This window comes from Chiloscyllium punctatum, chromosome 8 (assembly GCF_047496795.1).
Source record: "Chiloscyllium punctatum isolate Juve2018m chromosome 8, sChiPun1.3, whole genome shotgun sequence".
Lineage (NCBI taxonomy): Eukaryota > Metazoa > Chordata > Chondrichthyes > Orectolobiformes > Hemiscylliidae > Chiloscyllium > Chiloscyllium punctatum.
The window spans coordinates 80383199-80395943 of record NC_092746.1 but is presented as its reverse complement, the minus strand read 5'-3'; the positions used below and the strand labels follow the sequence as shown (position 1 = coordinate 80395943).

General features: G+C 39.0%; 1 protein-coding gene across 11 annotated transcripts in view; it reads right to left on the bottom strand.

The window, feature by feature from the left end:
• The window catches only part of LOC140480693 (voltage-dependent L-type calcium channel subunit beta-2-like), a 349445-nt gene that overhangs the window by 21879 nt on the left and 314821 nt on the right, over nt 1-12745 (bottom strand). For all 11 annotated transcript variants that reach the window (XM_072575923.1, XM_072575913.1, XM_072575917.1 and 8 more), the window contains 3 exons: nt 6109-6189; nt 4768-4826; nt 257-366 (listed from right to left, as the gene is read on the bottom strand). In XM_072575923.1, coding sequence (XP_072432024.1) covers nt 257-366; nt 4768-4826; nt 6109-6189 — 250 coding nt within the window. The remainder of the gene's footprint in view (nt 1-256; nt 367-4767; nt 4827-6108; nt 6190-12745) is intronic.

Here is a 12745-nt window from a genome sequence, read left to right as displayed (position 1 = left end):
TCAGATCAGAAAATAAGATTTTTGGATAGGTACTTTTTCTTGGCAAGCAGGAGTTGAATCCACAGTAACAAACAGATTTGCACAGATTTTAATTTCAAAAACACACACTCCACAATTTTTGGACATTCAAGTACCAAACACAAACTCAGATTATAATTTTAAACTTAGTTTATCCACTAGACATAGAGCCTTTTGAATGGGGATGAAATTAAACAACAAAATATGATACATTTTGCACCAAGATTTGTATACTTACCCAAACTGGATCTGGTGTTAGAGCGCTCAATTATTGCATGTTTACTGGGATTATTTAACACTGAGCGTTTGGCAAGGGAAATATCAGCTGTGACCCGTGTGATTGATATCCTATAAATAAATAGAATAAGATTAACAAAGGAAAGTTTGTTATTTTAATAGTTACAAATGAAAGATTTTATTAAACTGAAGTATAACTGTAACATTGCCACAAGGCACACACTGTGGCTGATAATGTATCAGCATGAATAAGAGATTGGTTAGCCAACAGGAAGCAGGGAGTATGGATAAATGAGTCTTTTATGGGTTGGCAAAGTAGTGGAGTAACATAGGGATGAATGTTATAGAGTCTCAGCTAATTACAATCTACATCAATGTCTTGAATGAAGGGACCAAATACACTCTATATTGAACATAGAACAGTATAGAACAGTTTCGGCCCACGACGTTGTGCCGAGCATTTACCTTAACCTAAGATCAACCTAACCTACACCCCCCTCAATTTAGTCCTGTCCATATGCTTGTCCAGCAGTCATTTAAATATCCCTCATGTCTCTGATTCTACTACCACTGCTGACAGCGCATTCCACACACCGACCATTCTCTGTGTAAAGAACCTACCTCTGACATCTCCCCGACATGTTCCTCCAAAAACCTTAAAATTATGACTTTGTGGCAGCTATTTCCACCCTGGGAAAAGGCTCTGGTTATTTACTCTATCTGTGCCTCTCATTACCTTGTATACCTCTATCAAGTCACCTCTCTTCCTTTTTCTCTCTAGTGTGTAATGCCTGAGCCTACTCAACCTCTCTTCATAACACAAGCCCTCCAATCTAGGCAGCATCCTGGTAAATCTCCTCTGCACCCTCTGTAAAGCATCTACATCCTTCCTATAATGAGGCAACCAGAACTGGACACAATATTCCAAGTGTGGTCTAACCAGGGTTTTTAGAGCTGCAGCAAAATCTCACGGCTCTCAACCTCAATCCCCCTGTTAATGAAAGCCAACATACCATATGCTTTCTTAACAACCCTATCAACTTGGGGCATCTTTGAGGGATCTATGTACGTGGACCCCAAGATCCCGCTGTTTCTCCACACTGCCAAGAATCCTGTCTTTAACCTTGTATTCAGCATTCAAATTCGTCCTTCCAAAATGAATCCCTTTGCATTTATCCAGGTTGAACACCATCTGTCACTTGCATTCTATCAATGTCTGTTGTAGCCCTCGAAACTATCTACAACACCACCAACCTTTGTGTCATTGGCAAACTTACTAATCCACCTCTCCACTTTTGCCTCAAGTCATTTATAAAAACTCCAAACAGCATAAGCCCAAGAACAGATTTTGGTGGGACAGCAATGGCCACGAACCTCCAGGTGGAATACTTTCTGTCCACTACCACTAGCTGTCCACTTTTGGCCAACCATTTCTGTATCCAGACAGCGAAATTTCCCTGTATCCTATACCTCCTAACTTACTGAATGATCAAATTCAACCACCCACCATGGTGGGATTCGAACCTGGGTCCCACATCATGACTTAAGTGTTGAGAATAACAGTCTAGCGGTAATATCACCAAGCCATCGCCTCCCCATATATGGTAGCTAAATTTGCCAAATTCATCAATGTAGGTAGGAAAGTAAGTTGAGAAGAGGTATAGAGTCCACAGAAGGAAATACACAGGTTAAGTGAGTGAACAATGATTTGGTAGATGGAGTTTAATGTGCGAAAATATGAATTTGTTCTGTTTAGGCAGAAAGTACTAAAAAAAGTATATTATCTGAATGGGAAAAGATTGTAGAACTGAGTAGTAGAGAGGGTTCAAGGTATCCTAGTACATTAATCACAAGAAGTTAGTACGTATGTATTACTTGTGTTTAGGAAGGCAAACAGGAAGTTGATTTTTTTTCCAAGGGAAATCAAATCTAAAAGTGAAGACATTATACTGCAACTGTATTGTGCTTTGGGGAGGGGTCTATGAGGTCTGCAGATGCTAGGAAATCAGAGTTGGGAGTGTGGTGGTGGAAAAGCACAGCAGGTCAGGCAGCATCTGAGGAGCAGGAGAATCGACATTTCAGGCTGGAGCTTCCTGATGAAGGGCTTTTGCCTGAAATGTCGATTTTCCTGCTCCTCGGATGCTGTTTGATCTGCTGTGCTTTTCCAGCAACACACACTCAACCGTGCTTTGGTGAACCTGTATCTGGAGTACTATGTACTGTTTTGATCGCCTTATTTGCAAAAAAAGATACAACTGTAATATTTTGTTTTAAAATTCGTTCCTGAATGAATAAACACGAACATCTCTGACTAGGCCAGCATTTATTTCCTATTCCTACTTTCCCAGAGGGCAGTTAAGTATCAACCACACCACTGTAGGTCTGGATTCACATGCCGACCAGATCCAGGTAAGGATGTCAGTTTCCTTCCCTAAAAGCACATTAGTAAACCAAGTGAGGTTTTTCATTGCTACAATCACCAATGGTTTCATGGTCATCATTAGATTCCTAATTACAGATTCTTTAAATTAACTTAAATTCCATTACCTGGCATGGCAGGATTCGAACCTGTATCCCCAAGAGTTTACATGGGTCTCTAGATTAGTGGTCTACTATAATACCACAAGGTCTTCACCTCCACAATTAGGTAGTGAGGAAATGGGACGGATTTTTGACTTGTGGGGAGACAAATATTAGGGCACACAGATTAAGAATAAAAGGTCTCCCTTTTTAGACAGAGATATGTACATTTTCTTCCCCAGAAGTTAGTGGAGACTGAATCATTGAAGTTATATAAAGGCTGAGTTAGATGGATTTACTGTAGACAAGGAGTCAAGGTTATGTTTGGCAAACAGGAAAATGATTTGAGACTACAATCAGACCAGCTGCGATTTTGTCAAATAGTGGAGCAGGTTTGAAGGGCCACTCCTTTAATTATACCACAATTTGGAATATCCTAAAAGTTAATTATTCAATTAGTTTCCTAATTGTAAATTTTATGTTGCATCAAAATAAAAAATATTGGGTAGATTGAGCCATGTGAAAGTTGTGCTGTTTTTTTCAAGATCAGAAGGTACACCCAAAAGCTTTCAGTCATACTTGAATCTATTTGAACAAGCTTCAACTCCAGATCAAGTTGCAACATCTTAAAAGCTGTCCATATTACAGAGCAGGGGATGCCAGACATGTTAAAATGCATAAAGGTGTATACATCCCTTGGACATGATCAGGTGTACCCTAGTACTTTCTGGGAAGCTATGGAAGTGATTGCTGGGCCCCTTGCTGAGATATTTATGTCATCGATAGCAGCATGGGCAGGTTTTTCTACATTTACTTTAAAGTATCTGGTCGGTATGGATATGTTGGACTGAAGGGTCTGTTTCTATGCTGTACAGTTCTATCATTCTAAATGGTAATCCTTTACTTAACCTTTCCTAATATCCTACAACATAATACTGGGTTTTGCTCGACAGGTAGCACTTACCATCTGGTAATGTTGACAAGAAGCTATTTTTGTGGACACATAGATGATGCCTTTTGGCAACATCTTTGACCTCAACAGTGAAATCAGTTAGAGTTCCTATTACTGCAAACCCTGAAGTCTACACCATTTGTGCGTGGCTGGTGGTCTCAGCAACCAGCCTGTTGGGAACAATCTGTCATCAGTCATCAGCTAAGCTCAAATATGAATAATACATATGAATGAGATAATGGAGAACCTCTGGAGATCACATAATTCTACCTGTAAGAGTAAAAACCTTTACAGAGGCAGAAAGAAACAAAATTGCAACAAATACCTGCATAAAAATAATTTCTAAATGCCTTGTAATCATTCGCCAAGATCTCTATGAATGATGCCATGTTTAAAATAAGATACATACAGCGGTGAAATCACATAAGTTTATTGACTGAGTTGCATCATGCAAACACAATTGGATTGGCAGCTCATGAGGAGAAAACTGATTTAACTTAGTGACACTGAATGTTTTCAATCTCCAAATATTGAGTTATTGAGAAAAAATTGATTGAATGACACAAAAGACGAAGAGGAGAATTAAGCTTTATCCAAGACTATCAAACACCAATCAAACTACATATTCTTCTATAATTTAATCACAAACATTTAGTCAGCACAGGAAGCAACTGTGGTGTCAAAGCAAATTGTGTTGTGAATTATCACAACTTAACCTAAGAGCATGAACCATACCTTCACTCATTTTCCCAAATACATTTCCACCCTACTTGAGGTACCAAATACAAAATCCTTTTGACTGCGATTGTCAAATATGAATTTCAAAAGATTGAGCCTGCGATTCAGCAAGAGAGAGTGTGTTTTACGTAACCATAGGGTGTCCATCACCCAATTATCTGATCATCTAAATTAATACAGTTCCTGCAAGAGTGTCAGATTTTGGAATCATTCCTTCGAATTTAAAGTACTAATGGATAGTGTTATAACATTAAGAATTCAGTCAACACATTCCCCCCGGAAGCCTGTAGAACTGTACATACCTTCCTTCAAATCTGTGTTTCAGAAAGTCAAACAATGCTTTTTGCATCATGTCTGTCACCTAAAGGAAGAATTTCATAAAATTAACATTTAATTTATGTTTGATATTAAAATACTTGGAAGAAAATTGATGTATTATTTACAACTGAATTTTCATAGTATTTTATTCTATGCAGGACACCTATTCTTTCTGGGTCCAGTTTTGTATCAAGTCTGGAACACAGAATATGGACCAAAAAAGTCTCTTGAATTGTTCCAGCATCTCTCATTTGCAGACTCCACAAAATATTGATAAAAATTTTCCATTCTGTCTCTATTACCTCAAGTATTTAATTTCAAATTGAGCTCCTCTGTTACTCTCTTCTATCTCAGTGGCATGCTCCAAACTCATGTCACCACCATATGGATTAGTTTTGCTCTGTCAAAATTTAAAATTAGATCAGACGTATGAATGCTTCAGCATTCAGTTCCATTTTGAGAAGTGCTTTTAAATGTTCTAAACCTGCACCAGGACTCCTATCCTATCATTGCAAACATTTGTTTTAGATTTGCTTCTCATTTATTTTTAACAAAAAGGCCCTTTTTTTTACTGGACTGCAGGAAATATTGATTTTTATACTTTCAGATTGCAAAATGGCCACAAAAAGCAAACAAAATTTCAACTAAAGTAAACAACAAGTGTGAGGCGAAACATCAGCTGTATTTGGAAACATGATAAATGAATTTTACAGACAAGACTATACAAAATGTCAAAATACCAATATTCTAGTAAATTAGCAAGAAGATTTTGAAACTGCTTCAGCAATCATTACATTTTTAAAAATCCAAGTAACTCAAGGTTCCTTTCATAGAAATAAATGAAATGCACAGTGCACATACAGAAATTATTTTACTTTCTACATTTGGACCCCTATTTCACATTGCAAGCATAATAATGGACACAAATCCTAAAAGTATTTATTCCACTTATTAAAAATATTGTGGCATTACTACTACAAAAAAGCACTGGTACTGTCTATAGCAACATGTAACCAACCACATCAAAATACACTAAATCTGCAATTCTCTCTCATGCAGTAATGGAGCACTCATGTTTGCTTCTAAAAATGTAAGAGCACAGCCTCTCCAGTTTCCCAAACCGCATAGGAACATAGAAAGAGTAGACTATTCAGCCCCTCCAGCCTGTTCCGCCATTTGATGAGATCAAGGATATACCAGCATGCTGCTCTCATGAGGCAATGCTATGGCTTCTCCTACATTTTTTGAAAGAATTGTCTGTAAAATCTAGAGTAAATCACAGAAGCCCAATAAAGCTGCTGGTGATCTATTCTTGGCTTACTTACCTCATATCCTTTCAGAGAAGGCCCCACTAAAACTACTGGTCGCATAGAAGGCACTACATCGTAAGGAGGGATGTGTTCAGTCTGTTTGAAGAAAACATAACCTTAGACTATCACGAACACAAGTTTGTATTTTTACATCATTTCAACACCAATTTTGTAAGTAACAAACAATCACAAAATGCACGATATTTACTGCTATATGAAGTTGTCAGAATAAAAGTCATACCTTCATAAATGGAACTAGATGGTTATTCACTAAAGGAGAATATGTGAGAGAATGGGGAGAAGGCTGGCGAATCACACAAGCTAAGATGCTAATTTGGAGAGGCACAAATGGTGGCCTCCTATACTGTGATTATGTGATATTCTTGAGATATTGTGCGAAGATCACAGAATTAATCAATTGTTTCTGCTGGATTATTCCAACTGCTCAGTGCTAAATACAAAGTGGACCCCAATCCTAAGTTTCAGCATACCAAGAAATTACCTAAAGTAACTATCCAACTAAAAGCATAACTGAAAACACATTTTTTGCAGATGTTTAAAAATGAAAGTTTATGCATTCCACTGCAATTTTACCATTCACTGTAATGTTAAAAAAAAACTTTAAAAAAGTGAAGTCTTCCTGATGTAATATTGTGCTAAGAGATTAATTGTTTGGATGACCGATGCATTGTGGAAGCACCTGTACACAGTGATGGTCGCCTTATTAATGGCTGGCAGACAAGATCCTTGGCCTATGAAACGTGGTACGTGGAACAAATACAGCAAAATCCACTGTGCAATTTCAAGTGTTCACCACTCATTAAAAGACAACAACTTGATGAGCAAACAAGAATTGGGTGTGTTTGGTCCCCAAGGGTGGTAAAGACACATTCTGACGAAGTAGGTATGTAAACAGCTTATTAACACAGAGCTTTCCAGACTTAGAGTAACAATGAACTGATAAATTCTGAAAACAGTGTTGCTAATTTGGCAACGTCAATTAAAGAAGCCCATTTCATGAGTACAAAATAGACAGGATCATAGAATCTCTATTCCATACTTTTTCCTATTAAAATTCAGCCTTTTCAAATCTAGAACAAAACTGCAGACTTCTAACTTCCTTGAAAAACTGCTGTGCCTGTGAAAAATGCATTGCATGCACTCAAATATTTCTCATTTTAATTTCATTGAGTGTGCTATATTCTATAAATTGCAATGACTAATGTAACCGCCCTGATTCTGAGTATCATAAGAAGCCCAAAGAGAACATTCTAATCTTCAAAGGCAAGGGCAGGATATTCAAGCCTCAATGAAGTTGGGCACAGAGGAGGGCTGGTTCCTTGGTTCCATTCTATTACCGTGTCAGTTCGCGGAGGTAGGAGGGGGAAGCACTAGGGCTAGTCACCGTCAAGCAGTAGCATTGGAGCCTATCTACAATCCTTCACTGGACAGCAAACCTGTTCTCTGGCCACTAATTCATGGGATGCTTCTGACCCTCATTTGGATCTGATAGCAGGGGCCTGAAGCTCACAGGGTAAATCCTGTTCTGAAACACAGAAATAAAGTTACACAGAGAAACAACTAAGTACTCAAATATTTTCCACAATTTCAGCAACTGAAACTAAAACAATGTATCATTCAGTGAATAGTGCAATTTGATTTTGCTGCACTGGTATTCACAGACTATCATTCTAATTTTGCCTAAACTCAAACAGCTCCCATAAGTGAAAACTCTTTTTAGTTTGCTGGTCAATTACTTGTTCAGATGCAGTTGTCACTGAACATATAAACATATTCAGGCTGTTTTTGATTCCTTCAATACAAAGCACAGCAAGGGCTTAAATTATAGCACTTCAAGGCCACGAGGAAGTGGATTCTGTGTTAGATACATTTTGAAGCCAAAAATGCACTCTGCCTTTAATTCGAGCATAAGGCATTAGGAATAGGCTTCTGTCTGAATGCTAAGAAGTGGGGGGAGTGGGAAAGTTTTCCTCATTAGGTGGCTAATGGCTAAAACTGAATAAAAAGAGCCTGGAACTGTGGCACTGATCAGCTGTTCCTCAGCCCTTCACAGCACAAATCATGAAGACCACAAACCAGAATCATATTGCTGTCTATATTACAAGGTGGAAGTAAAAGAACTGAAATAAGAAACTAGAGTTTGCCAGTCCAAGAACCCGGCCTGAGCAGCATTTCTATTTAGTCTCATCAGACAACAAAATAGACAGCATCTTTATTGAAATGTCTGGAAAATGGCTGATTCCAGTATGACAATGCATGAGAGAGGTCACATAGACCCAAGAAGGATATTTGTGCATGATCGTATTCCAATCCAAATATCTCCTTCTTCTCAACAAACAACAAAACAAACAATGCTCATGCACTAGTTGTAACCGCGAGTTACCTAACTTATTCAATATTTACTGAACGGTTTTCATATATCAGCAGTTTGTTACTTTTATCAGCCTCAGCCAATGCATAGTCTAAGTCGTGATGGTCTCTTCACGGTATGTATGCATGTTGTTGTAGGCTGCCATTCTATTGATTTTGCCATTATAAGGTTATTGTTCCATTTCAGTTATTGGGTTTCTATAAACTTCTGAGTCTAATGGTTACGTGTGGACTGTACAGTACAGCAGTCTTTGTACTGAACTACTCTTCATTCCTTTAGTAGGTGTGTTTCTCCATTCAAGGACTGATTTACGTACGCTGTGTGGGATTTGCTTGATTCCTTTGACGATCTTCATTGCCACTTCAGACTTTCCAATTGATAGGGACACTGAGGAGATGGTGTATGGCGTTTAATTCCCAAACCATTCATGAAGTGATTGAATTCTTCACTTGTGAATTGAGGGCGATTGTCAAACATCATAATGTCTGACTTATGCTTTTAGGCATCTGCTAATCTCAGCGGGATTTACTGAGGTCAGCCAGTCCACAAATAACCCGAATAGAAGTCTATGGTAACAACACAATAAATTCTGCAACTATCTATCCTAATGGGGATATCATGTGTTGTCAGTGGTTCTTAATTGTGCTTAGCTTGGGTCTCATTACAAGCCCTGCTCTGGCTGATCTGGTTTATTTTACCCTTTTGTTCATGTTTAACCAGCAGAACACATCTCTTGCCTGCCTTAGACTTAACCCATATTCCTTGGCAGTTTGCATGGATATGCTTTAGCATCTCTCCTCCAAACTCCTCCAGGATAATGACAACTCCTTCAGGATAATGACTATTTTGTTTATAGAATATGCCATCATGGGTTGCTAATTTATCTATGTACACCCAATATACTGTTGTATCAGGTGTGTTCCCAATCCTTTAGGATCATCCTTTCATAATTACTTCCTGCAACACTTGGAGAGTTGCATCCGTTTGGGTAGTTGCTTAATTTCAGCAAGGCACTTGTCTTTTATAGTGAATGTCCCTGTTGTGTTGGTGACTTCCAGAGCCTGACTAGCTTCACATTGGATCTGGAAGATTTCACATTCTGGCACAGTATTCTCCACTTTCTGAAACTGGGAGAGGTGCTCTGAGCAGCATGTCAGTGCAGCACAACTGCTTCCTTTCCTTTTATATGCTATCCCTTTGAAGACTGTTTGGAGCAAATAGTAAACATTTGAGGAAAATACTGAAGTGGTTTGTGATTGGACTCATCTGTCACTTTGTCTCCAAGTAGGTATTGATGAAAATGTTTACAAAGATAATGGCCAGGTACTCTTTGTAGATTTAAACATAATGTCACTCCATTTGTGTTAATGCCCTAGAAATGTAACCAGTTGGCCTTGTTGCTCCAAGTTTCTCCAAGTCTTGGTTCATTGGCATCACACAGCAGGCTGACTTCATTAATTTCATAGAATTCCAGCCTTGGCATGGCTATTATTAGTTGCTTGATTGCAGTGAATGCTGGTTCTCATTGCATGCTCTAATAACACAGCTTATTTGGGAACTAGTTGGTAAATCCAAAAATTCAGTTTTACATCTGTGGTTATTGCATTGCTGTTTCAACTCTCAGCTTTCGAGATCCAGGTGAAGATCTTTTGTTTCAGTACATGGCCTATATATTTAACTTGGGCATCTTTAATTGTTATATTTTCTTGTACATCTTCAGGCTCAGCTGATGAGTTCTGTCTTGTATTCACAATAAATTTTTACTGTAGTCAGAAATGACTTCTTGCATTTTATCTCCACTTCCACTAGCAGGAAGATCCAGGAAGATCACTATTTTATATTGTTTATATTGATATTTCTTGTTATAATACAAATTGGCTGACTGGCATTTATGATGGCGGGGATCATAGACGGAGGCTCAAATGGATCATGCCAATGTCAAATCCAGCTGAAGGTCACTTAGCCTTACCTATCCACATGCTGGTCTAGCCCATTATTTAGGATTGTGATATTTGCAGAACCTTCTCCTCTAGTGAGTTGTTTAATTTTCCAGGAGCACTGAATGTGGTAGGATTGCAAACGTCAGAACTGAACTATTAGTTGTGTGGGTTGTTTAATTTTACCTGTCACACTCTACTTCTGCTGTTTGGTATGCAAGTTATCCTGTGTGGTAGCATCACCAAGTTGGCACTTCATGTCCTGGCTATGTCAGCTGCTGCTCTTGGTATGCCCATCTATTCTACCAGAGACAGTCCATCCTGCTTGGTTGTAATGGTAGATGGGGGATATACTGGAACTTGAGGTTATAGATTGTAGTGGAGTATAATTCTGTTGCTGATGGTGACCCACAGAGCCTCTAAGATGCCAAATTTGGAACTATTAGATTAATTTGAAATAAATTCCATTTTGCACATCAGTGTTACATGAAACAATGGAGGGGATCCTCAATGTGACTGAGGAGCTTCAGCTCTAGAAGGAATGTGCGTTGGTCACACATGCCAACACTGTCACACAGATGACTTTGCCACAGTTAGATTGGTGAGGTCAAGTGGAATTTATTCTCTTACTGATTTCAAAATCACCTGCCATAGATAGTCTAACAGCTTTCTTCTTTAACTGGCCCAACGTGGTCAATAGTGGTGCTGCCGAGCCACACTTGGTAATAAGTAAGGGAGAGCCCCACCAAGAGTTAATAGTGTGCCCCAGTTACCCTTAGTGCTTCATCCATGTGGTGTTCATATGTCAGGAGCAACAATGCTCTTTTCATCTTGTATTTTTTAAAAATTATGGACTGAAATGAGAAACAACTATTTTAAAAGCAGTGTTTTGAAAGGATGGCTGCATGATTTGAAAGCAAATAACTTACCACTCTTGGCAAGCATTGGAAATAGCTGTTTGAACAAGCAGCAATTGAAGTGCTTGCAGATAAAAGGAGCCAAGGTGTTTCTGTAAGCAGATGCAGCTCTGGTTGGCAACAAGAAGTTGATTGATCTATGGACTATTGGCTATTTATTAATGACAAGGGTGGAGTGATTAGTTATCAGGTAACTGAACAGCTTGAGGATAGAAATAAGTTGCAGAAAAAGGTTTTGATCTCCACCAGCTTAGAAGCAGTCCCTCCTTTCTCTTCAGTCAAAACTCTCTTTAAGCCTGAAGAAAAACAGTTAGAACATACATAGAGCTTTACAGCACAGTACAGGCCTTTCTGCCCTCACTGTTGTGCCAACCTCTGGAACCAATCTGATGCCTATCTATCCTACACTATTCCATTCTTGTCCATATGTTTATCCAATGACTACTTAAATGCCCTTAAGATTGGTGAGTCTATTACTTTTGCAGGCAGCACATTCCACGCCCCTGAGTAAAGAAAGAACCTCTGACATCTGTCCTATATCAATCACCCCTCAATTTAAAGCTATGTCCCCTCATACTTGCCATCACTATCAGAGGAAAAAGGGTCTTACTGTCCACCCTATCTAACCCTCTGATTATCTTGTATGTCTCAATCACCTCTCAACCCCCTTGCTAACTAAAACAGCCTAAAGTCCCTTAGCCTTTCCTCATAAGACCTTCCCTCCTATACAACATTCTAGTAAATCTCCTCCGAAGCCTTTCCAACGCTTCCACATCCTTCCTATAATGCGGTGACCAGAACTGTACTCAATACTCCAAGTGTGGCCGCACCAGAGTTTTGTACAGCTGCAACATGACCACCATGGCTCTAAAACTCAATGCCTTTACCAATAAAAGCTAACACACCATATGCCTTCTTAACAGCCCTATCAACCTAGGTGGCAATTTTCAGGGATCTATGTACATGGACACCGAGATTTCTCTGCTCATCTACACAGCCAAGTACTCTGCGTTCCTGTTACTCCTTCCAAAGTGAATCACCTCACACTTTTCTGCATTAAGTTCCATTTGCCACTTCTCAGCCCAACTCTGCAGCTGATCTATGTCACTCTGTAACCTGCAACATCCTCCGGCACTATCCACAACTCCATCGACCTTACTGTCATCCACAAATTTACTGGCTCATCCTTCTACGCCCTAATCTAGGTCATTTATAAAAACGACAAACAGCAGTGGCTCCACTTGCCGTACACCACGAGCAACTGAACTCCAGGATGAACATTTCCCATCAACCATCACCCTCTGTCTTCTTTCAGCTGCCAATTTATGATCCAAACCGCTAAAATCACCCTCAATCCCTCTGCATTTTGTACAATAGCCTACTGTGGGTAAATTATTCCTTCCTTT